The following is a 25,532-nucleotide window of genomic DNA, read 5'->3' as shown; positions in this document are numbered from 1 at the left end:
TATATTGAAATACTTAGTTCAGTCCAAATACCAGAACACGATAATTCTTAGCATAATATAATGTCTGAGCTGTTTATCTAAGAGTCTTTCATCAGCAGAGGCCAGAATGGAACTAGAGAAGAAGTGCTGGCATCCTGATGAATTGCCATGACTCTGGCTGGTGTTTTGGAACAGTTGTCTTTTTGCAAGGTGGAAAACAGGAGATGACAAGACTTCAGCCATGGCCCAGAGAAGAAAAAAGGCTAGTGTCTAGAGGAGGGAAGTTTGAATTTGCTAGCAGAAAAGAGAGAAGAATAACTAACCATTAAAAAACCTCTCTTTTTACCACCCTGTAATCCCTTAATTCAGGGTAGAGTTGGGGAGATGGATGGAGTTGAGCATTTACTGGCCAATGCCCTTCCTGACGCCATGTGGAATTTGCATCAGATATTTTTTCGCAGCATGGAGTTCACAGCTTGTATTTTTTCCTTTGTGCTCTAGGAAACATCTGCCGCTACCTAGGATTGAACTCCTAACTTTCCGGGTGGGAAGCAAGTGTCTTCACCACTGGGCCACAACGCCGCTTATAGAAGAGTAACTAACCATAAACGTCCAAATATATCAGTTTATTGTGATAAGCAAAGAGAATAAACAAAAGTGTTCAGCAATAAAGCATTTCAGAATATTGCCACATATATTAGGCTTAAGGCAAAATTGATCTCTATTTTCCAATACAAGTTGACTTTTGTAATACTTTAATATGTTGATAAACCCATATGTTTCCAGGAATTAAAGCAGTTATTTAAATCTTACCAATTAGGGCTGATTTCATAAGGCAGTGATGAAAAAACATTACCTAAGTGGTCAAAGCCTTTTTTCTAAACAACAACAACAACACAGAATTTATTAGATTGACAAAGAATCTATTGAGCAACTCCCAAAGGAAGCTTGATTCTACTTGGTATTGTTGCTCATCCGCTTTTTAAAAATGTATCAAGTGAGGGCTGTCAAGCTGCAATAAAAGTAAAATAAATTCCCTTACATATAAATGAATTCTCAGTACACTACAGAAAGAACTCTTCTTGCTCTAAATCAGTCTGCTAAAATTACTTTTAAGTTCTTTCCTATCTTGTCTTGTCAGTGTAATCTATTCTCTTTCAGCTACAGAACTACAGTTGCTCAAACAAAAAGCTATATTGTTACATCTGAATTAATTTCCTTTCACTGAGGTAATTTGACATTCAGGATAAAGCTTAGATCGTTCACCTGATTTCTCTCAGATTGCTTATTTTACCTGTATTCAGGTAAGTGAATGATTGATTACCTGTGTTCACTCAATTCAAAACAAATTATTTTGCCTGGAACGTGGTTATCATCATTTTGGTCAAACAGTAACAGAGTTGGAAGGGACCTTGGAGGTCATCTAGTCCAACCCCCTGCTCATGCGGGAGACCTATACTAGGGATTCGAACCGCCAAACTGCCGACCTTTCTGATCGACAAGTTCAGCATCTTAGCCACTGAGCCACCTAGCCAGGCTAAACATTTTTATGTACACCCATAGTTAATGCTTACTTCTCCTACCCTACACAGCTTTCCATTATTATTCTGCCTCTCCCGCTTCCCAGATTCAGCTCCCTACAATTGGAATTAAACTTCAAAGAATAGATGAAAAGATGTTTTAAGCAGCACTAAACTCTGGAGGTGTTTCTGTGGTTCTATAGTTTCTGCCATCGTTGACTAGGTGCTCATTTGTCACCTCTTGGTAGCCTCTCATCTTGTAGCGCCGAATTCTGAACACAACAAAAAGGAAGATAACCAAGACTACCATCACTGCGATGCAAATCCCAGCAATGGCCCCACTTGATAGGGCCAAGCTGTCGTTTCCCTGGAAAAGACGAGCTATTTCCTTCCCATCTGTGCCATTGGCCAACCTCCAGCTCCCACTCTGCCCTATTTTGACCCAGGCTTGGCTACCTTCGGTGCTCACCAGGATTGTTTCAGAAAGGCTGCCATTTGGGGACGGTGTGCGCAGGAAAGGAGGGAGCTTGATGGGAGCCAATTGCTGAGCAAAAAGTGTCCCTGCCTGCAAACAATAGAGAATTTCACAGCCGTCACTCAAATACGCCTTATGTTGACTATGCCCAGCTGGACATTTCATGGGGTATTTAGTAGGAGAATCTTGGTAGAAAAAATCCTGGAGGATTCCAGGGCTTTGACCCTTTCGTAAGCCTGCCAGAGGATTTCCAGATTGGCAGCTGAAGAAGCCACCAAAGGGCACCGCAAAGCGGGAGCCCATCTCATAGTCATTGCTGACGCACACCTTCAGATTATCAAACAGGACCAAGGGGAAGAAGTAGGCTGGACAGGTATAGGTGCTAGTCACTGGGTTCTCATTCCCGGTGCTGTAGAGTCCTCCAAAGAGAAATCCTGTGCTCTGAACTATTGGACCAGTGGCAGCACACCAATAAGCAAAGAACTTCACTGTGCTGGGATAGTAGCGGATGCCGCACACTGTCTTACAGCACTTAAACACAAGCCAGCAAGTATGGCAGTCCTGATGACACTCCATCTTGGGCTGGTTGGCGGTACGTTGCTCTTCATGCAGCAGGACAGCCGAATAGTTCTGTGGGCAAGAGTAGCTGCCAGTCAAAGGGTTCTGGATACGGTAAGCCTGGCAAAGCTCTTCTGGGTCCTGTCCTGAAACCCCATCGCACTCCTGAAAGATTCCACCAAAGGTATAATTGGTGCTGAGATTTTGGCACGAGCCATCATCCACATTAGCCTGGAAGTTGAAATTCTTTGAGCCGGGCTCAACGCAGCCTGGGTGGGTGTTGATTGCGTAGAAGAGGCGGATAGCGTTTTCCACTGTAGTGGCCACTCGATGAACTGTAGGCTCTGGCAATTCAGGTAAGGCGTCAGGGGTGATGAAAAATGGCAGAGGAAGCCCTGACTTGCCTATCGCCACTAAACCATTGGGGATGCCCTCCTGCCATTTTTGGAGGGTGATGCCAGGATAGAAGGGCACACTGCCCCGGCTCTCCAATTTGGAATTTACTGTATTCGCCAGATACTCCTTAGTCATATTACTCAAAGCTTCCATGGAGGTCCCAATTCCCACATTGACTTTGTGGAAAAAAGTAGCAGAGGCCGAGGCAGTGATGCTTGCTTTCTGAGCGTCGTTGTCGAGCAAAAACTTCTTTTTCACCTGATCTTCTTGTATGAGGGACGCTCCAGCCTCCACACTTGTGAGGACATGTGTGCCGTAGCTTAATACCAGCATTTCTGCCATATACTCAGCAATCCGACTCTGGTTGTTCTCCAACTGGTTGCCTATGCTCACAAGCTGATGACGGAAGTCCTTGTGGAAAGTGAAGGATGGTTGAGCTTTCACAGAGTAAACGTGATGCCGTACTTGCACTCTTGTGGTGACTGTCTCATCATAGACATTGTGGGTCTTTGTTTCTTGGGAACCAGCGGAGAACCTGCCATTGAGCACGGTGAGGTAGGAAGCCTCAGCATTGATGGATTCGGAAAATGCATCAGTGTAGGACAGCCAGTCTTTAATAATTTCAGAGTGAATCTCCATTGTGCTCTTCTTGAGGGGCACCACAAAGACATCGTTGGGAATGAGGTACTCGCCATCTTCAGTGGTCTGGCATTGGGAGTAGTTGAGGGTCATGACCTTGCCCATCTCCACATTGCGCAAGTTGTCCCAGCCACCTCCAGGTAGGACTTCTAGTATCTTTTCACTGAGACCTTGAAGTCTGCAAGCTTTGAATCCTGGATCTTCAGCTCTTGTACTCTTTATATTCAGCAACATCAAGAGAGGCCAAAGCCAAAATGCCATGGTCAAGGAGGGGAAAAGGCCACTTTACTTGCCCAGTCCTGAAAAGAGAGAAAAGTTTCATTACTTAAAAGATTATTTGTTATTTCTTGAACCACCCTTTGCTAAGCCGATGCCTCCAAAAATCAGAACTCATAGCCAGCATCATCAAAGCCAAAGCTGCTAGAGGGGGAGAAAGCTAGGTAAGATAACAATCAAATGTTACAAGTACAATTTCTGGCAATTCAGTGGAAGGAGAAATGTGTTCAAATGGATTTACCCATGGTAGACATAACTGAATGATTAAAAAAAAAATGGCTTAGTATTGCTGTAAAAGTTAACATATAATCCAATCCTTTCAAATAACATTTTGCTACACACACAACGCACAGACACAAAATGGCTGCGATATACTGTACATATAATAGACCATCACTTGTGCTTTTATAATACATATCAACCAGGTTGCTTCTTTCAATTGGAAAAACTATGATAAACCCAAGTTATGACCTCATTCTGGCTTTCTGCTGAGAATTAGCCTCCCTCTCCCATTTGCCTCTGACAGTGATTTACATGGCATAGGGGGGAGTAGGGAATAGCAGCAAAGAGGAAGCAGCTTTAAGTACAACAGCTCTCTTCCAGTACTTGAGGGGCAGAATGAAACAATAACATACAGAGATAATACGAAACAGTTGCCGAAAGTCACTGAGATAAGGAAGTTGTCTTATTCTCCAAAGCTCCTGAGGGTAAGATAAGAAGCAAGGGATGGAAGCTCATTAAAAAAAGATCCAACCTACAACAAAGGAGAAACTTCCTGACAGTGAGAACAATTAAATCAGTGGAACGACTTTGCCCTCCCAAATGCTCCATCGCTGGAAGTTTTCAAGAACAGACTGGACAACCATTTGATCTGGATGGTGTAAGATCGTCTGCCTTGACCAGGTAGTCGGACTAGATAACCTCCAGCCCTATGATTCTATATTTTTTGATTTGTAGAAAATATGTAGCAGCGTGGCCTCCAAAACAAAGGCTGGACACATTCAAAACTCTGCAAATCTCCTTAACTCTTTGGTCCTAATTGGGTTGCCTCTTAACTTTGGAAAATTCATCTGAATTAATTGCTTACCTTGCTTGATTCTCCAGGTCCACAGCTTCTTTCTGAGCTTTGCTTCTTTCTGAGACGAACTCTCAGCTACTTTGCTCAGTTTATCACTGATTTTTTTTTTTAAAAAAAAGGGTAGACGCAAAGAGACTAAAGAGGAACTTTGATTTTCCCAAATAATAGGATTGGATAACTGAAACATGAGGGGAGTGTCCCTACTGAGGAGAGCCATGAGTCATATGATTTTTCAGGCAGCAGTTTTCAAGCAGAATCGAAACAGAAACTTTCTTGGGAAAGTCCCTTCTCTCCCCTTCACCCCCTTACCCCCTCCTTCTTTTGCATACTTTCCTTTGTATTTTTTCTCACTGAAATTATTTTCAGTGTAAATAATTTCTGCTCTGGGCAAAAAATTCATCCATCTGTGACAAGGAGGAATTATTAACCAAAAGGCTCTCTTGTTCTACAGAAATGTTATACATTGCAAATTACACGTTTCTCTTTTGTCTCCCTTTTTCTTCCCCCAGAGTTTATATTCCCCCATATTTTATGTATAGATAGTCCTCGACTTACAACAGTTCATTTAGAAACCGTTCAAAATGGCACTGAAAAAAGGGACTTAGGACCCTTTTTCACAGTTACAACCGTTGCCAGCATCCCCATGATCATGTGATCAAAATTCAAATGCTTGGCAGACTCATACTTATGACCGTTGCAGTATCCCAGGGTCATGTGATCCCCTTTTTGCAACCTTCTGTCAATGGGGAGGCCAGATATACTTAACAACCAGGTTACTAACTGATCAATCACACTGATTCACTTAACAACTGTGACAAGTAATGTCGTACAATGGGACAAAACTCACTTAACGAATTCTCACTTAACAACATAAATTTTGGGCTCAATTGTGGTCGTAAGTCAAGGACTACCTGTACTTAATAAGACATCCAAGAAATGGCTGGAATTGGAGATGAACCAAAGCATGAGCACAGATAAGGTCTGTTTAGGATATTGAAAAGATGACTGAGCTCCCAGTTTGGATTTATTTTTACTATCAGTCCATGAAACCACCCTGAAGAGAGTAGAAGAGTAAAAACCTAGAGCCGTGATGGCGAACCAATGGCACGCGTGCCACAGGTGGCGCGCGGAGCCATATCTGTGGGCATGCCATATCTGTTGGCTAATGTGTGCTCAGCTCCAGCACGCATCGCCAATGGGCTATTTCCAGCCTCTGGAGGCCTCGGATGGTGGGGGGTGGCAGTTTTCACCCTCCCCAGGCTCCAAGAAAGCCTCTGGAGCCTGGGGAGGGCGAAAACCGGGCCTACCGGGCCCACAATAATCTTTTTGCCGTCACGTGCCAAAAGCGGGGGGAGTAAGGGGGGGGTCGCGTGCAGATGTGCAAGGGGGTGGGGCGGGGGTGCATTGAATTACGGGTGTGGACACGCGTGGGCACGATCCTCCCACGCTCCCATCCTTTTGGCATGCGACGGCAAAAGGGTTAGCCATCACTGACCTAGAGAGTAAGAGCTACCCAGGACTAGTACAAATGCCCCAAAGAAGAATTTGACAAGTAGGGTCCCCTTTTGAGAAAACTCACATGTGATATCTCTTTGTGCTTATCTGAAAAAATTCTGCCTGGTTGCCCCTGGAAATCAGTCAGTTCAGCTTCAGATGTTTGTTTAGCAAATATTTGCTCCTTTGTTTTATCTGCCCATTGATAGGTCGTACTGTGGTAGTCAGCATTTCTAAGCCAATGACTCACCTACTTTTTAGGCTACACTTTAGCTGTTCTTCCTTTGCTCCTCTCTCCATCTACAGCTCCGCAAACTTTGGAGATTATGCTGACACAGTTGACTTGTGGCTATGAAGGGCCATTTCAGCTACTTATGGAAACAATGAGATTCATATCTATATCTTTCTCATTCAGAACTGTTGTCCACTAAGAACTGGTGTCAGAAGGGTTTGAACTTCAGAACTGTTGTCCACTCAAATTTAGGTACAGGTACAGGTAGTCCTCGACTTACGACAGTTCGCTTATTGACTGTTACAATGGCACTGAAAAATGTGACTTACGACGTGTTTTTCACAATTACGACCTTTGCAGCATGCCTACGATCATGTGATCAAAATTCAGATGCTTGGCAACTGGTTCATATTTAAGACCATTGCTGCGTCCCAAGGTCACATGATCACCTTTTACGACCTTTCGACAAGCAGAGTCAATGGGGAAGCCACATTCACTTAATAACCAAGTTACTGGCTTTCCAGCTGCAGTGAGTTACTTAACAACTGTGGCAAGAAAAGTTGTAAAATGGGGCAAAAAACAAATGTCTCAGTTAACAACATAAATTTTGGGCTCAATTGTGCTCATAAGTCGAGGACTACCTGTAGTGAATTCATTTGGGAATTCTTTGTTCATTTCAAAGAATTAGGGCCACCCCACTGCATGAACTATCTGTAGATTTTAGAATATGGAGTCTTCTACCATGCGCTGAGAGGTTCAGAAGCAGACACCCACACATTCCTTGGCCCAAAAGTGCTGCTAGAATTGGATTTCTGAAGGAAATTACCATCCTGAGATTTACTATTCATATAAACCTGTCAAGCGATTCACTTCAGAACACATCACATACATTATTCAATCATTCTCCAATAAAACTGCGCATTTACTTGAAAAAAAAAACAAAAAAAAAACTTTGATCTTCAAACCAGGCATAATTAATGTCTTGAATTCACAGCCACAATGTTCAGAGACGTTTGGCTGATCAAACAGCTTTATACAAAAGCCAGAGAATAAAGTCAGAGGACTTTATACAAAAGTCAGAGCTAACATTAGTTGTATCCAAGATGCCTTCGAATAACAAATGTTTGGGGAAGACAACAGTGAAACTGAACTGAGGCAGGGGTGAAATCCTGCAGGTTCTGACGGGCTCTGGAGAACTGGTAGTGGAAATTCTGAGTAGTTCGGAGAACCGGTAGTGGAAATTTTGAGTAGTTCAGAGTTGCTGGCTCCAGAGTGGGGTGGGAATGGAGATTTTGCAGTATCATTCCCCTGCAATGCCCACCAAACCACGCCCACCAAGCCACACCACACCCATCAAGCCACGCCCACAGAACTGGTAGTAAAAAAATTTGGATTTTACCACTGAGCTGAGGTCTTTCTTACCTTGCTTTGGAACTCCCTAAAACTATCTGTTAGGTATAGTAAGAAATGAAAATGCTGAATTAAAGGACATAATCAGAGCTCTTACTATGGTCATAGACAGATTCTGCCCCAATGTTTTTTTTATTTTAAAATCCAGTTTAGTTATCTGCACAGAATTCCTTCCTAAGGACAGGAGGAATATTCCCTGTGATAGGGAATTGTTCTCTATTATAGCTTTCCCTAACCTTTGAATATGTTGGACTTGGACTTCCATCATCATGGTCATTCTAAAAGGTTTTTTTTAAATCCCATCTTTGTTACTTTATAAATAACTCAAGTGTGAAACATATTAATATGGCTTCCTCCTTCTATTTTTCCCGACAACAAAGTTAAGTCCATTAAATGAAAGCTGAAATCCAACATGTCTAGAAAAGAACAGGTGGGGCAGAACAGTTTTATCATATGGTTAGAGGTTCCAACTCAAATTGGGCTAGTTTAATTTAAATTGGAATTGCATAATACAATAATTCTTGCATATTATTATTTAGATTTTTAACCCCACTTTATTACTTTATAAAAAAGGGTGATAAACATACCTTAATAGTCCTTCTTCCTCCAAGTTTTCTCACAACTCTGTGGGGTGGGTTGACTGAGAGAGTGTGACTGGCCCAAAATCATCCAGCTGGCTTTCATGCCTAGGGTGGGACTAGAACTCACCATCCTCTGGTTTCTAGGCCAGCACTGTAACTACTACACCAAACAGCTTTCTGCCAACCAGCAGGAATTAGCTCTGTAGCTTTAGCTACAAGGAAATATAAGTAGTACTCAACTTATGACCACAATTTAGCCCAAAATTTCTGTTCCTAAATAAGACATTTGTTAAGTGAGTTTTGTCCTGTTTTATGAATTTTCTTGTTAAGTGGATCACTGCAGTTGTTAAGTTAGTAACCTGGTTGTTAAGTGAATCTGGCTTCCCCATTGACTTTGCTTGTCAGAAGATTGTAAAAGGGGATCACATGACCCCGGGACACTGCAACCGTCATAAATATGTGCCAGTTGTCAAGCATCCATATTTTGATCATATGACCATGGGGATATTGCAATGATCATAAGTGTAAAAAACAGTAATACGTCACTTTTATCAGTGTCGTCATAACTTTAAATGGTCACTAAATGAACTGTTTGTTGTAAATTGAGGACTACCTGTAAATGCATTTGATTGGTTTATTAGTATTGAAATGGAAATCCCAAGCAGTTATTGTCACATACGCTTATATTAGAAAAGTCAATTGATACATGAGGAATGGTTCTCAAGTCGTAACAGTGAAGATGTGACCTCTATGCTTGCACATTCTGACATTTTCGTTCCTGCTTCTGCATTGGCTGTGGATATCTGCACTGTATTAATAGGTAAGTCTCTTTTTCAACATCATTTTACTCTTGGCCCCTTTTTTCCCTCGATTCTTGGCTCGGCCTTTTCGCTTGTGGATCAGAAACCACTCATTATGCCATCATTCTGTGAGTGGAGTTTATTATTTCGAAATGACCTGACATCATGGGACAGTAGCATTTTTGTTTGAAAGTGTAAAACCGGATTATGTAACTGTTCTGCTGGTGTATGTACTGGATTTTCCATTGTAGCAGATTTCTATGGGAAAAATAAAGAAGTTGGTTTTGACATGCGCCACTCAAAGAAATATTTTACTGAAGCTGTCTATAGCACTTTCAGATCCAGAGCTACCAAGTCATGCTGCTGGACTTCCCAAAAAAGTGCTTAATTTGCCCCCACAAAAGGCAGAATGTTGAGTTGGAATCTGTGGATGAAGGCAACCTCTGTGTCTCAACTCGACCTTCTCAAGAGCTGCACTCTTGGTTGCCCATCCGAGGTTCTTGCAAATTGTTACCACATACTAAAACAGGCTATTTTGCTACATTTCTCAGAGCTGCCCACAAGCTCATGGAACAATCAGAGTGTTGTCTAATGTCTAGCTTGCTATTTGAAGTGGATGGGTTGTTCTGATGAAAATAGTCGCCACAGCGATACCAGCATCTCCTAATACAGCGAAGCATAAATGTTGTATAAAGGGTGAAATTGAAAACAAATACTAAATAACACATACAACAAACGTATATTGTTTTAAATTGATAATGCTATAGACTAGAGCCAGGGATATCCAATCTTGAGAACTTTAAGCCTGGTGGACGTCAACTCCCAGAATTCCCCAGCCTTGCTGGCTGGGGAATTCTGGGAGTTGACGTCCACCAGGCTTAAAGTTTCCAAGGTTGGAGACCCTGGACTAGACTATTAGTATGGAAGTAGCCTTAGGCAAACTAGTCTTACGTGCCTACTGCAAGCATTGACATACTTCTCATTGAACATCTAACGGGCAATGCAATCAAGAATAGAGATCCAAACCATAAATGTCTTGTTATTTTTATTAATCCATCATAAATTCTATCTACAACAACAGAGCCAACAGTAATGGCTCACCATGCATAACTATCCACCTTTAGTAAATAGAAATAGGACTCCTCTAATCTTTGGAAGTTAGACCTGGATTTTTTTTCTGGTTGATTCAGTGGAAGGCATTGATCGGATGGACAGATTACCTTGGAAATGCTACTCAAATCATGTTCATAGTTTAACCTTCTTCTCAGTCACACTATCACACAGTCACTATCTACACTGCACCTTTACCATTTTTCAACATTTCTCACAGCACTTGTTGCTTACTTTTCAGCAGCTTTCCTTGTACAGTAACATTTCTATCCTTGTTTCCAATTCCAGCCTTTAATCTATCACTATCATTCCATGCCAATATACCGGTTTGAGCATTTCCTTATTTCAGTTTGATCCAAAATGATTTCAACCCTTTTATTTTTAATTCTTTTCATTCTGTGGGAGCCTTCTCATTTAGCCCTTTTCATCCACATCCAGAACAATTTTTCTTTTCATCAGAATCATTATGTCTTTTGCTTGACTCTTAATATTTTTCATAAAATATTTATTAATTTGTATACTGATGAAATGACTCCAGGTAGCAAAAGAGGATTGAAGCAAGTAAAAAAAAAATAGTAAAATATTTTTTTTTTTAAATGTCAAACTCAACAGTTAAATGCAAGCTGTATCTTATGGAAGGATAACTAAACAAACAGATTTTCAATCAAGCAATATCAGAGAACCAATCACTACATGCCATCCAAAGCTTGTCGGAAGAGCCAGATTTATAAAGTGTAATGAAAGCTCAATGGGTTGGGGCTATATGGACCTGAGGCATCTACCTACAGAGACACAAACTAAGAAGCTGTCTCTTAGAAGAGAATATAAGGTCTTCATTAAATGAGGTTTAAAGAAAGCAAAGTTATTTGTGCATGTAGAAATAATACCTGCTGTTTGTCAGCTGGGTTGAAGATGGCAATTGTAATTCCTAGATTTTAAAAAGGAGATAATAATCCTAATTATTACAGGTCCAATACATATGCCTTAATATGCATTACAGCACTTTGCTACAGGCTAATCTGATTTTATGATATATTTGCAAGTTGAGTTTAAAAGGTTGTTTAAGACTTGGCTTCTATATCATGATAATTCTTTAATTATTTATAAGTTAAAGTCAAAGGCCACAGATGGCTATTGGAAGGTATGTTAATACAACAAATTAACACCTTCCCTTATTTAAAGGTAGCCTTCTCTGAATCTGGTTCTTAGTTTCATGAGCATTGTAAGATCTTATTTACTTCACATACATATGAGTTTGCTATTAAAATTAGTACACTAGTAAATTACTATTTACTAATGTTTACACACTGAGTGGTGGCTCAGTGGCTAAGATCAGAGAGGTCGGCAGTTCGGCGGTTCGAATCCCTAGTGCCGCGTAACAGGATGAGCTCTTGTTACTTGTCCCAGCTTCTGCCAATCTACCAGTTTGAAAGCATGTAAAAATGCAAGTAGAAAAATAGGGACCACCTTTGGTGGGAAGGTAACAGTGTTCCGTGCGTCTTTGGCGTTTAGTCATGCCGGCCACATGACCACGGAGATGTCTTCGGACAGCGCTGGATCTTCGGCTTTGAAACGGAGATGAGCACCGTCCCCTAGAGTCGGGAATGACTAGCACATATGTGCGAGGGGAAACTTTACCTTTAAATTACTGTTATCTGGATTCCTTGGCCCTAATTATTGAGATGTATACAGGTAGCGCTCGACTTACAGCATTCATTTAGTGACTGTTCCAACTTACAACAGCACTGAAAAAAATCAGTTATGACCATTTTTTAACTTAACAACTGCTGCAGCATCCCCATGGTCATATGATCAAAATCCAGATGCTTGGCAATTGGCACGTTATAGTGGTTATAGTGTCTCGGGATCAGGTGATTACCTTTTGGGACCTTCGGCTAAGCAAAGTCAATGAGGAAGCCAAATTCACTTAACTATTATGTTCTACTAACTTAACAACTGCAGTGATTCATGTAACCACTGTGGCAAGAAAGGTTGTAAAATAGGCAAAACTCACTTAAAAACCATCTTGCTTAGCAACAAAAATGTTGGGCTGAGTTGTGGTCATAAGTCAAGGACTACATGTATGACACTGTTAATTTTTTCATTATTCAGTGAAAAGACTTGCCACGTTTTTACTTAAAATTTCTTTTTTTTTAGATTATTGGATTATTTATTGGGACTAATTCTACAGGTGTTATTTGTCATGGTGCAAGCACATACAAACACATTTAATTTTTATTTTGTTCCATACCACTATAGAAACAGAAACAGATAATCCAATACTCAGAGTTGGGTATAGATATGCAGTTGATTCATTAGAAATTGTGAATTTACTGTATGTATTTGTGCTACATAGCCTACAATTCTATGGTATGTACCAGAATCAATCTTATTTAAATGCAGGGACTTCTGAGTAAACTTGAATGAGATTTTATTGTGCACTTGCTTTTTAGACCTCCCCTGGTGAAATATTTGTGCTGATGGATAGGTATTATTGAGATCAAGCTTTAGCTGAGCAATTATTTGGTTCAGGTTGTACACTTGTCTAAAAACATACTCAGAATTATCTTTACGTTGGCACTTCTGTTAATGCTTCCAGTGCTCTATCAAAGCTCACCAGCTGTCTCTGATGGTGAGAAATAAACAGACAACATAATTAAGTAAACTTCTTATGTGATACTGTTGTCATGACGGCAGTGTTTCCTCTTAGCTACCATATATAAAGCCACCTTGAGACTTCAGCCATATTTTCATTGCTTTCCTTCTGCTTTTTTTCTTCTTCTGACCATTAAATGACTTGAGTTGCTTAGTGGAAAAATTAGGGGAGGAGCGGGGAAGGAAGGAAGGCCAATTTGTTACCCTACAGTAATAAGATCCACTGAGGCATGAATTTCCATTGCATCTATTTTTCAAACTGTCCTCTGGAAAAAAAGGTAAAAAATAGAAAACTACCCCCTTCCAAAGATACTGTTCTCTCAAAGTTCTTGATGAGGTGATGTTTCACCAAGTGTTTTTTAATTGATCAGTCACCATACCATTCCAGAATAACAGAATAACTGAGTTGGAAGGGACCTTGGAGGTCTTCTAGTCCAACCCTCTGATCAGGCAAGAAACCCTATACCATTTCAGACAAATGGTTGTCCAATCTCTTCTTAAAAACTTCCAGTTTTGGAGCACCCACAACTTCTGGAGGCAAATTGTTCCACTGATAGTTAAAACTGTCAAGAAATGTCTTAGTGGCAGGTTGATTCTTTCCTTGATTAGTCTCCATCCATTGCTTAAAATGACATTCCGGTGGGGGGGAAAATCCAGTAACTTTCCCATCAAAGAAAGAATACACTATTCCCCACAATCCAATCCATTGAAAGGGATTGAAGGGAATTGATCTTTTCTTGGAAAAGCCTTTTAAGGCGATCTCCTTAGTGTGCAATTGCTATGCCTCTTTCAGAAACTTTTATGAAGCTCTTCAAAAGACACTACTATATAACAGCTGCCTGTATTTCTACTGGGTTTTTTTTCCATTTCCTAATTTATTGAAGACCAGAATAGTGGCACAATTTACAGGAGGCAGAAAAGAAAATGTAGAGACACCGTTGCTCTTCTAGATTTTCTGTTGAAATACCGTATTCTGTATTCTTGGAGAATGTGGATGTCTTATGGTTGCCTTTCCTATCCCATCCCTTCCCCTTTTACCAAAAGCACCATCATCCTTACCTTATGCTCCGGAGAAAGAGTGCTGAGGGTAAAAGAGAAATTTGAATTCCTTATTCTGGAGTTAGAGGGGGAAAAAACCATTGAGAGAATGTTCCCTCCTTTTATTCTCAGAAAGCGAAATTCCTACAGCAATGAGTCGGTGAGGAGGAAATATTTAACTGTTCCATGCAGAACAATTCTCATTTAAATTTTTGCACTTTCTTGGAAATTGACATCATCATCATCCTGGCTGGTTCGATCTGGCAGGGCTGGCACACTTTAAGGGTTTTTGTTGTTGTTGTTGTAGTTAAATCAGTGTTGCCCAACCTTGCAAATTTTAAGATGTGTGGATTTCAATGCCAAGAATTCCCCAGCCAACATACTGGCTGGGGGATTCTGGGAATTGGAAGTCCACATATCTTAAAATGCCAAGTTCAGGAAACATCCCTCTAAGAAGAGGTGAGCCTTTGGCTGCATCTAAATATTTTGAACTGGAGTAGGGCTTTGCTGGCTTGGAATTTCTGGCAGTTTAAGTCCACACACCTTAACATTTCCCAATCTTAAGAAATATCGGATTAAACAAAGGCACCCTTCGGGACCCCAGAAGATCGCCTTCCCTGTTACAGCACCCGCACTCTGAGCTACAGATGGTCCCCACCCCAATGGGGTTTCCAAGGATCTTGAAGATCTGGCTCTTCGCCCACGTTTTGGGCCAGGGTTAAGCGATTGGATTAGGTGAACTCGGTTTTTTTTTCTCGCCCCGGTCCCCATTTTTCACATAAGGGCTGGAATGCGAACGGGGCTTAGATTAGTGAACTTTGAATCACGCCGACGACGGTCTTCCCATCCAACCCCCGGTAGTCTTTCTCCGCTTTCCAGTGGGAGGGAAACGATCCCGATGCTATCCCTTCCCGGCTTCGCCGACACTTTCCGCGGGCTGGAATCTACTTCTGCCACCTCCCAGGGATCGATCCAGAGCGCCCCAAGAGGTCATAATAAAAACCCGGGAATTTATCAGCAACTCGATCTAGTTCTCCCTTTCGTTTCTGGGCTAGCGGAGACTTTCCATTTCCCGCCTTTCAAAGGGAAATGGGCGGGAATCGCTTTTTGGAATCGCGCTTTTGCCGAGCTGTCTCCCTTATCTTTCAGGATCCCAATCACCGCCCCGGAAAAAAAATTTGAGGAAACAAATCACTTTCTCTATGCCATCCCCGCCTTTCGAAAAGCCTACGCAAGAACTTGCGGAGTCATTTCCTCTTTTTTTGGCGTCCTGGAAGGTTTGCTGGAGGTCTCCCCGTTGTCGTCTTCTGTTTCCAATCCTCGGCTCATAGAAAGCGCCCTGTAAAGGTAAAGAGTTCTTGAATATATTTGTGAACGCGAAACGATGGAGAAAATGATCGGGATCTCCTTTATTAAGTACTTTCTCTGCCGATGCCGTCCAGCCAGAGAATTTAATCTCATTTCACTGGGCGGGGACGCCAGAAACCATAGTTGGTTGATCCAGCACAGGCAACCACGAGCGAGATATTTTGATCATGATTTAGTGTGAGTTGCTGAGCTAATTTTGGTTTATTCAATAAACGGGAATAAATGTTCCCTAGCCTGGCTGAAAATGAATAAGGGAGTGAGTTTTTTTAAAAAAGTCAAAATAGCAGGAGAAATTCAGTACAGATAGTGACTTGTTCATTTAGTGACTGTTCAAAGTTATAACATCATTAAGAAAAGTGACTTAAGACGGTTTTCCACACTTACAACTATTGTAGCATCCCCATGGTCACATGATTTACATTGCAATTCTTGACAACTGGCTCACATTTATGACCGTTGCAGTGTCCAGGAGTCGTGTAATCGCCTTTTGTGACCTTCCTGACAAGCGGAGTCAGTGGGGAAACCAGATTCATGTAACAACCGTATTATTAATTTAACAACTGAAGTGATTCACTTAACAAATGTGGCAAAGAAAAATCATAAAATGGGGCAAAACTCACTTAACAATATAAATTATAGGCGCCATTGTGGTTGTAAGTCAAGGACTACCTGTATAATCCTCTTGTTTGGGTCTTCGTCTCTTTTCTTTCTCCCTTCACTTTAGCAGCAATAAGGATGGAAGAGTTGAAACATGATTCGATTGCTGGAACCAGTGATGAAAATCCAAAGGTAGAGTTCTTGCTTATTCTGAATTGATTACTGTTCTCATTGTCTGTGTGTGGTGAGGTGTGCTTTTCATGGGCATGTCATGACATGCCTTTCATTAGTCTCTCCTTGCCTCCAAGCCTGTGGCTTAAACTATTTAAGGCTGTGGGACATGTTAACATTTATCATTCCTATTATATACACAACTGTGGGATCACGGCTGCCAATTCTTTAGCTGGGATTGGCCTTCATACACATCAAGTTCTTAGATATCCTAGGACAGTGATGGCTAACCTTTTTGCCATCGTGTGCCATTGGGGGGAGCGCGGGGTGTCGAGCGCATGCGTGTCCATACCCATAATTCATTGTGCGCCTCCCGTACATGCATGCGTGCCCCCCCGTGTTCCCCCCGCTTTTGGCATGCGGTGGGCCTGGTAGGCCTGTTTTTTGCTCTCTGTTGTGGCCCCGCCCTCCGAGCCTATTTTATCGGAGGAAGAAGGCTCCGAACATGAGGGAGAGGAGTCGGCCAGGCCTCCCTCTCCAGGCCCCTCCCCTCTGGCACTGCCTCAGGTGCCGGCCAAGGAAGAGGAGATTAGCCAGGAGCCAGGTGTCTCCGATGAGAGCGAGGGAGGTGATCTGTCGTTCCTGGATCCACGCCAACGAAGGCATGATAAACGGTTGCAGCAGTTAAGGAGGTGTGCCAGGGATTATAACTGAGTCACTGGACCACACCCCAGAGACTATATAAGAGAGTGTGGTGGCTGTTTAAGACTCTGTGACGAACAAAAACTAACTCTGGCTAGTCACTTGAACAACGCTTAAATCTGCCGAAGATTTCTTGTTTTGAGCTGGACTATTTGTGAATTGTATGTATTTTCTGTTTATCTGGTGAAGTAAAGCCCTTGGCAGTCGGTGCCCATATTGCTGCCAAGTTCCCGATAACAACCTGTGTGCGTGCCAAGTGCTTCTTAACCCTCGGCTGGCTGTGTTTGTGTGTGTGTGGAGACGGGGACAGAACACCCTCCCCAGGCTCCAGAGGCTTCCTAGGAGCCTGGGGAGGGCGAAAACAGCCTTCCCCACCCCCACCCATCGGAGGCCAGAAACGGCCCGTTTCCCAATTTCTCGTAGGCCCAAAAACCCGAAAATCAGCTGGCTGGCGTACGCATGCACGCTGGAGCTGAGCTAGGGCAATGTTTGTGTGCCCACTGATATGGCTATGCGTGCCACCTGTGGCACGTGTGCCATTGGTTCGCCATCATAGTCCTAGGATGTTGTAAAGTCTCAGCATAATAAATCCAAGCAGCATGGCCTTTTGTAAGTGACAGACGTTTTGTCAATGTGCAGATCCTCTAAGTGCCATCAAAGTTTTTTTGGTATGGCACCCATTACAGGCAGTCCTTGACTTATGACCGCAATTGAGCCCAAAATTTCCATTGATGTGTGAGGCAGTTAAGTGAGTTGCTTCTCATTTTATGATCTTTTTTTGCCACAGTTGTTAAATGAATCGTGTGATGGTTAAGCAAATTTGACTTCTCCAATTGTCTTTGCTCATTGGAAGTGGGCTAGGATGGCTACAAATGGTGGATCACATGATCCCGGGACAGTGCAGACATCATAAATGCATGCCAGTTGTCAAGTGCCTGAATTTTGATCATGTGACCACAGGGATGCTGCAGTTGTTGCAAGTGAAAAATGATCATATGTAGCTTTTTCAGTGCTGTTGTAAATGAATGGTTGTAAGTTGAGGACTGCCTCTATTATTACTAGACACTCAATCCCAAAACAGCAAAAAAATACAAAACAATTCAGCCCAGATTAAAACAACCACAAGAGTAATAGGAGACCACAACGGGATCCTCATTAAGCTCATCCTTTGAACCAGAGTGAGGTCTTGAGAGCTTTCCTGAATCTTAGTGTTGAATTGGATTCAAATTTCCTGGCTGGGAGAGCGTTGTCAGCGTGACGAAAGAATTTGTGATCGAAGCGAGCTGCGTGAAAGCAAGGTTTCTTTATTTTTCAGGAAGACGGATCGAGCGAAGGTGCGGACCAGCATTCCTGGGTGGGCCAACCACAGTGTGTGGTAAGTGTGGTGTTTTTATACTATCTTTCCCTTTGAAGCTGTCTGCCCTATAACGATCTTTCGTTATAGAAAGCGTCTATACTGTCGGTTCCTGATTAAATCTTTCCTTAGATTTAATTAGTGCTTGTTATCTTCTTGATTTTCTATTGTATTTTAAGTTTGAGTGGTTTTCCCTGCACGTCCTGGTATTGTGCTCTTAATGGTCCGGATACTCTGAGGTTATTTTTAGAAGGTCTTTTGATAATGTATATGGAGTTTCTATTTCTTTTGTTATCGTTTTGGTTTCTGCCTTTGAACTGTCTAGGTCAGTGATGGCTAACCTTTTTGCCATCGTGTGCCAGGAGAGGGGGGGCGGGGGAGGGTTTCACACGCACATGCCCACGCGCATGCGCGCGCAACCCCACCCCCACCCCCCCGCTCCTGGCACATGATGGCCTGGTAGGCCCGTTTTTCTTTCTTACCTGGTTCCAGATCTTCTCTATTTATCTGGGAAGGGCAAATACAGCCTTTCCCACTCCCTCCGAGGCCCTCCAAAGGCCTGAAAGGCCCCATTTCCCAACTCCCTGTGGGATAGGAAGTGACATTTTTCGCTGTTCCCAGCCTCCAGAGCCTCTCTAGGAGTCTTTAGGAATCTCTCTAGGAGTCTCTAGGAGCCTCTCTAGGAGTCTTTAGGAAGGCACCTTTCAGGCCTCCGAGGGAGTGGGAAAGGCTGTTTTCGCCCTTCCCAGATAAATAGAGAGGATCTGGAGCCAGGTAAGAAAGAAAAATGGGCCTTCCCCATCACCACCCCCCAGGCCCTGTTTCCCTACTTCTGGTGGGCCCAGAACGCGTGGAAATCAGCTGGCCGGCACGTGCATGCGCCCCAGAGCTGAGCTGGCATGCCCACTAATATGGCTCCGCGTGCCACCTGTGGCACGTGTGCCATAGGTTCACCATCACGGGTCTAGGTGAAGTTCCCTTCCTACACTAGCACAATAGGTGCTGTCCTTATCTCTGATGGAATGCTACTTCAAAAAGTGGGGGGGCTGTTTTAGAAGGCCAACCTCCTTGGTTTTCCAAGATGGGAATGTTTAATAGAGAGGATCTAGTTGTTCTGCTTATCTACTGGGTGGGCAGGAAAAAAATGGAAATAAGCAGTTCCTTAGATAATTAGGCCCTATGCCATGTAGGGCTTTATTGATGATAACCAGCACTTGAAATGCAGATGGAAACCAACTGGCAGCCAACCCAGCTCACCTAGCAGCAGTGACGCATGGCCATAGTGAAAAGCATCCATTATTGCTTGTGCTGCTGCACTTTGAACCAGCTGTAGCTTCTAAATTGTATTCGAGGACAGCCCCAGGTAGAATATATTACAAAGTCCAGTTATGAGGTCATCAGGGCACGAGTAACCATTGGACGGCCTCCAGTTGAGGAAGGAGCACGATTGATGTGCAAGATGAGCCTGTGAAATGGCACTCCTGCCATAGCTACTGCCTGCTGTTTAAGCACTAGCTGCCAGTCCAGGAGGACCCTTAAATTGTATTCCTCTGTGGCACAGTCGTTAGAGTGCAGTACTGCAGGTTACTTCTGCTGACTGCCGGCTGACTGCAATTTGGCAGTTCAAATCCCACCAGGCTCAAGGTTGACTCAGCCTTCCATCCTTCCAAGGTAGGTAAAAGGAGAACCCAAATTGTTGGAGGCAATATGCTAACTCTGTGAATCACTTAGAGAGGGGCTGGAAAGAACTGTAAAGTGGTATATAAGTCTAAGTGCTATTGCTATTGCTCTTCCAGTATCAAATGGGGAAGCATTACCCTATTCAAGATGGACAATGAAAACTTCCCCAACCTGGGGAGGGGTAGGGGCAATGTAAAATTTGTTACTACCGGTTCTGTGGGCATGGCTTGTTGGGGGGGGGGGTAATGTGACTGGGTGGGCATGGCCAACTTTTTTTTTTTTTTACTTTTAAAACCATTTTTTCTACAACCTCTTTGGCCGAAGAGGTTTTAAAAAGATGCTTTTAAAAGCCTCTGCTGATCCCAGCTGAGTTGCCTGATCGGCAGAGGCTTTTAAAAGAAAAAAAAGCCTCTGTTGATCAGGCAACTCAGCTGGGATCGTCAGAGGCTTTTAAAACAATTTTTTTGGCCAAAGAGGTTGTAGAAAAAATGCTTTTTAAAAAAAGCCTCTGATGATCGCATGGTTCAGCTGGGCATGGTGGGGGGGGCAGGGATTTTTGCTACCGGTTCTCTGAACCACCCGCCTCCATCGCTACTGGATCAGGCGATCTGGTCTGAACCGGGAGCATTTCACCCCTGGGTAGGGGGCTAAACAGCCACAGCCTTGTCTGTAGCTGAACAGCTTCTAGACCTTGGGTCAAATCATACTCTAGTAATAGAAAGTTGGTTGAGTTTGAGTCTATTGTTTTTTGTCCTTAGTCTTTGAGGGCTCTTCATCAAGTTCTCTGTAGAATAATGTTTGAAAATATTGATCCATCCCACAAGTAACCACTGATCTAGCAATCAGTATAGAACAGGGCTGTCAAACTCTTGGCCCATGGGCCAGATGCATCACATGCTGGCCACACCCACACCTGGTTTAGCAAAGAGGAAAAAAGTCCCAATATGTCACGTGATGCCACTGTGATGAGGTGAGTTTGACACCCCTGGTATAAAACATCTAATTGTGTTGCTGCTGGCTAAGGGCTCCCTCCTAACTTGGCTTTCATCTGCTCCATGAGGAAGAAACAAACCCTGAAAGACAAACATGGAGTCTGTCCTCTTCCTATTTTTAAATGTCACATAAGAGAAGCCAGTTCTCCTGATTGGATCCTTAGTGCTTGGTTTTTGAAAGTGTTAGTTGACTCTGCTATTACTGGGAGTGATGAATCAATCTAACTTTACTTTCATTCTTTTCCTGTTGGATTGTCATGGTGGAATTTCCCTGCAGTCTCCATATCTCTCCTTAGTACATTATGGAATCACGTGCACCTGGAAATATGGGTAGAGCAGAACATGTTTTAAAGTAACCCATGAATGAGAATCCCAGGTCTGCAGTGTATCTGGTTACAGAGAAGATTATAAGTCCCTTCATCTTGAATATATATAGAAAATTGCCCTTAAAGTTATTGTGTTCAAGAGGAAAAACTATCTGGTATTGTAGACATGTTGAGCCAAGGTTTGTGCTCATGGCCTTAATTATTTTCTTTCTTTCTTAAGTAGCTTAATTATATTCAATTCAGGAAATGCCTGAATTGGGTTAAAAGCACCTATGAAAATATCCCATACAAAATTTTGTTTCATATCTACTTTACATAGGTGCTAGGCATTACATGGTCTTTTTACTGTTGTTGTTTTAATGAAAAACAAAACAATAAACCAAATGCATATTTAATTATTCCCTTTTATTAGATCAAAGAAGAGGTAATTAACAATGAATATGATTTTCCTGAAAAAGTTCCAACAAGTTGGAAGGAAGCAAATAAAGAAGAACGAACATTCGTGGTGACATTCGGTGAAAGTGGGAAGAAGTATCTAGTGGAAGGCAGACTTACCGACAGTCTGCTTAGTGCCCTCAAGTCTAATAAACATGTTTGTCACTGGATGGAGAAAAACAAGACAAAAGAGTTCCACTTAATAGAGAAGAGAGAGCCTTTGAAAGTCTGTGTCAATATGGGAATGCCTTTAAAGTATGTATCTGAAGGCTCACAATTTGAAATGAAGTCCTACAAGCTAACTAAAAATAAGAACACTAATGAACTATGGTATCGCCAATATGACAATAGGAAAGAAGAATGTATAGTGTTCTATGTCTGTGGAACAGGTTCTAGAATGGAAAGCCATGGAGCACAGAGCCGTAGGTTAATGAAAAACCAGAGCCTACTTAAAGAATATTGCACATTTTGTATATTTGCCCCTAAAGGAGAATCCATAAAAGATGCCCTGTGCAATGATGGCCGCTTTCTGCCATTGCTAAAAGAAAACAATTGGACACTGGTAAAAGATGGAACAGTCAGAGATAACAATTTTTTAGTTAACAACAACTTATCAGATCAAGTTTATGAAATCGAGGTGGAGTCTAAGAAAGGTGCCAAATATAGTGCTGATCAAAAGAAGAAATGGAATGATTTAGATTTGGGGGGGCAGCAGCTGAGTACCCCTGAAAAGCCACAGCCACAGCTGGACTTTGAGGAGGGACAGCTCAGTGCTTCTAAAAAACAACAGCCAGAGTCAGACTTTGAGGAGGGACAGCTCAGTACTTCTAAAAAACAACAGCTGCAGGACTTTGAATGGCAGATCCTGCAGTTGTATCCTAAGCTGAAGGAAGAAAGGCAAAACATTGACAAATTTTTGAGAGGTTACAAAAAGGATCCCCTTGAAGTTTATAAAATAAACTTTGGCAAGGAAGTAAATGACTCTTTTCCATTCGAGGTGATGAAGACTCTTGCTCAGTCTGGTGATTCAGTTGGATATATAGAATGGAGGGATGTTAACTTAGGATGCGTTCAAGGGTCTGCAACTTGCTTCGTTCTCCATGATAGATATATATTAACGTGTCACCATGTAATAAAGATGATAGTTGGAGAAGGAATTGAAGTAAAGGACTGGGGAGATAGAATTAAGCAGTCAGCCCGTGTAACTTTCTCTTATGTAAAACAGCATCCTACAGAAAATTGGTTCTCATTGGAGAACTGGTTTGAAATAGCAGATGTGGATCTTGATTTTGCTGTCCTGAAATTGGAAGAAAATGAAAGTAAAATTCATCCTCCACCAGGACTGTTGCAATTACATTTCCCATCACCACCAAATGGTCCCATTTTTATCATAGGTCACCCAAACGGAGGAATCAAGTCCACCAATATTTGTCTTGTTGTCAGTATATTTGATCGTAGCAATGAATTTAACGATCATTTGCACAAACGCCAGAACACTGAATGTAGCAACTTTGTATGTGGTTACAGCCAAAAGAAAAGATGCATCCATATGTTTAACCCAAAAGATTTTGAGGAAGATGTAAGTAATCCTAATGTTGTCACCTACAATACCTGTTTTTTTGAGGGGTCATCGGGTTCACCAGTGTTTAACAAAAATGGGGAGCTTGTTGCTTTGCACGCTGCTGGATTTGCTTATAAAATGGGAAACAAAGACTGCAGCATAATTGAATGTGGCTATTCAATTCATTCAATTATTTTAAAAATTAAATCCAAATTTAAATCTTGGTATGATGCTATAATTGGTCCTGATGCAAGGGAAGATAGCTCACATGTGGATGCACTTCTGCATGAAACAGAGGAGGAAATGGATTGTAGTTAATATTGTATTGTTAAAGTTCAGTCTACTTCTCCAAAAACTTAAATTGCTTAAGGGAAAGTTACCTGCCAAGGTTCTGCTTTCTTTGGATTTATAACAGTTTGTGAAAGATACATTTATTTTCAAATATACAGGCTGAACATTGCTGCCACTCTACATTAAATTTTTCAACAAGTGCCTCAAAGTTTAGTGTCCATTGCATTTTTAGAGCTCCCAGTAGCAATAAATTCTTTTGCAGTTGTGTATTTGTATTTCTTCCTTTATGCAAACGCTGTCTTACATTATTTGGGAGAGAAGAGTGGAACTAAAGTGAGATTGCAGTTAGTGATTTACAACATTTTCTAGTATCCAGTCATTAATGTCATGATGTAAGGGCTGTCCTTTTTCTGTTATTTTGTCAGAACAATGGTTTGATGATTATAAAAGATACTAGAAAGGTATGTTCCTCACTGCTGAGTCAGGGCATTATCCACCTAGCCTTGAATTGGCAGGAAATTGAATTGCCATCTTATTTTGCCTCTATTGCATCTCTTCAAAGTAACAGTCTTAGATTTTACAGTGTTGAAGCCGCACTTTGATGGTGTTTGAATAAGGGAAGAAATACAGCTAAGGATGACTAACCTACCCTAATCGTGGGCTGGGACTGAGATGAAGGCTATTTCAAGAAGGAAAAAAGAAGATGCCAGGACATGGTGCCATAATTAGGTGCAATTAGGAAAAGACCCAAAGTTACCAGTAAGAATGCCTAAGGCCTTCAGGAAAAACCAGAAACAAACTGACAGTTTGGAATCTGGAAAGTGGGCAGTGTAAATAATCTGTTCCTGACACGGAAAAGGACTTTTACAGGTTATTCTGGTCAAAGCATTATCTAAATACCAATCTACACAAGTGATTGGCAACTTTTCCAGTTGGGACAAATTTCACCTGTAAGGGCAACAAGAGTTTTATTTGCAGGATAGGTTTTGATGATTTTTTTTAAAAAATGGGAGATACTGATGTTACTTTTGGTTTACTGGGCTTAACATTGTTTTTAACTGCTCAGGAAGTTTTGCTTCAAAAATTTCATCAGCCCAATCTTGAGTGACTTCAGATATCTCAAAAATGGAGCCATATGCCACCTTCAGTCGACAAACTGCTTATTCTATCTATACACTAAAGTATTTTGCTCCCTTATTTCAAAATGATTGATAAATCTGATTAGCCAAATTGCTACGTGAAGGGGGAGTGGGTTAGATTACTAAATCACAACTTTATTGTCTTGTATAGTTTAAATATAATAGTTCTTCAGTGAGCACACTGAAGTCTAGATGTTGAATTTTCAATTCCCAAAAATGTTGACATCATTTTGATTATGGGATCTGTAGTCAAAAGCATCTCTAGAGGGATCATGTGGGGTTTTTTGATGGGTTCTCTAATATTTTCCAAGCTGCTTAGGCCCATCCTACTTACCTAACTAATTTCCTAACTTTGATCTTACATTTTAATATTTATGACTTATTATTGCTTTATTCTATCATGACGTAATCAATAAAGCTTTGGATTCCTTGAGCCATTGCATTGTTTCCATTTCTGTTTCTTGCAACTTAATATTCATAAGAAACTTTAAACCAGGAAACCAATGAGACAGCATTGTGTGTATTGTAATTTGCTGCAAATACCAGCTGGTGGCAACAAGAACTGTCAAAGCATAGTTTGGACAAGCATTTGGGTTTAGAAAAATCAAACAAGGCAAATTAATACTATTGAATGCAATTATTCCTATATAAAATTAGAACAAGTAATATAAAGCT

The 25,532-nt window shown here is 41.7% G+C and overlaps 2 protein-coding genes across 3 annotated transcripts; one reads left to right on the top strand and one right to left on the bottom strand.

Annotated features, from left to right (window-relative positions):
* Positions 1-584: 584 nt before the first annotated feature.
* LOC117667101 (macrophage-expressed gene 1 protein-like) lies at positions 585-5,189 on the bottom strand. The gene is made up of 2 exons (XM_034420295.3): positions 4,931-5,189; positions 585-3,866 (listed from the first exon to the last, which is right to left on the bottom strand). Exon 2 carries the CDS (start codon positions 3,826-3,828, stop codon positions 1,660-1,662), a length of 2,169 nt encoding a protein of 722 aa, XP_034276186.1. The 5' UTR covers positions 3,829-3,866; positions 4,931-5,189; the 3' UTR covers positions 585-1,659.
* Positions 5,190-15,096: 9,907 nt separating this feature from the next.
* FAM111A (FAM111 trypsin like peptidase A) lies at positions 15,097-25,290 on the top strand. 2 transcript variants are annotated; one of them, XM_034420294.3, is made up of 4 exons: positions 15,097-15,588; positions 16,337-16,398; positions 18,395-18,454; positions 21,844-25,290. In XM_034420294.3, the coding sequence occupies exons 2-4, from the start codon at positions 16,345-16,347 to the stop codon at positions 23,743-23,745; spliced, it is 2,016 nt and encodes a 671-aa protein (XP_034276185.2). In that variant the 5' UTR covers positions 15,097-15,588; positions 16,337-16,344; the 3' UTR covers positions 23,746-25,290. The 2 variants fall into 2 exon arrangements, with proteins under 2 accessions (XP_034276185.2, XP_034276184.2); XM_034420293.3 differs by having other exon boundaries at positions 15,101-15,588; positions 16,334-16,398.
* Positions 25,291-25,532: the final 242 nt, after the last annotated feature.

The sequence above is a fragment of the Pantherophis guttatus genome, chromosome 1 (assembly GCF_059756535.1).
Source record: "Pantherophis guttatus breed Tessera chromosome 1, ASM5975653v1, whole genome shotgun sequence".
NCBI lineage: Eukaryota > Metazoa > Chordata > Lepidosauria > Squamata > Colubridae > Pantherophis > Pantherophis guttatus.
Note: the sequence above shows the minus strand (reverse complement) of the source record. Positions and strands in the feature narration are given on the sequence as shown.

Excerpts from the sequence above, each read along its gene's own strand:
- LOC117667101 (XM_034420295.3), bottom strand. The coding sequence starts at position 3,828 with ATGGCATTTTGGCTTTGGCCTCTCTTGATGTTGCTGAATATAAAGAGT.
- FAM111A (XM_034420294.3), top strand. The coding sequence starts at position 16,345 with ATGGAAGAGTTGAAACATGATTCGATTGCTGGAACCAGTGATGAAAAT. Across the intron at positions 16,399-18,394 it reads CCAGTGATGAAAATCCAAAG|GAAGACGGATCGAGCGAAGG; the intron begins GTAGAGTTCTTG and ends TTTATTTTTCAG. Across the intron at positions 18,455-21,843 it reads TGGGCCAACCACAGTGTGTG|ATCAAAGAAGAGGTAATTAA; the intron begins GTAAGTGTGGTG and ends CCCTTTTATTAG.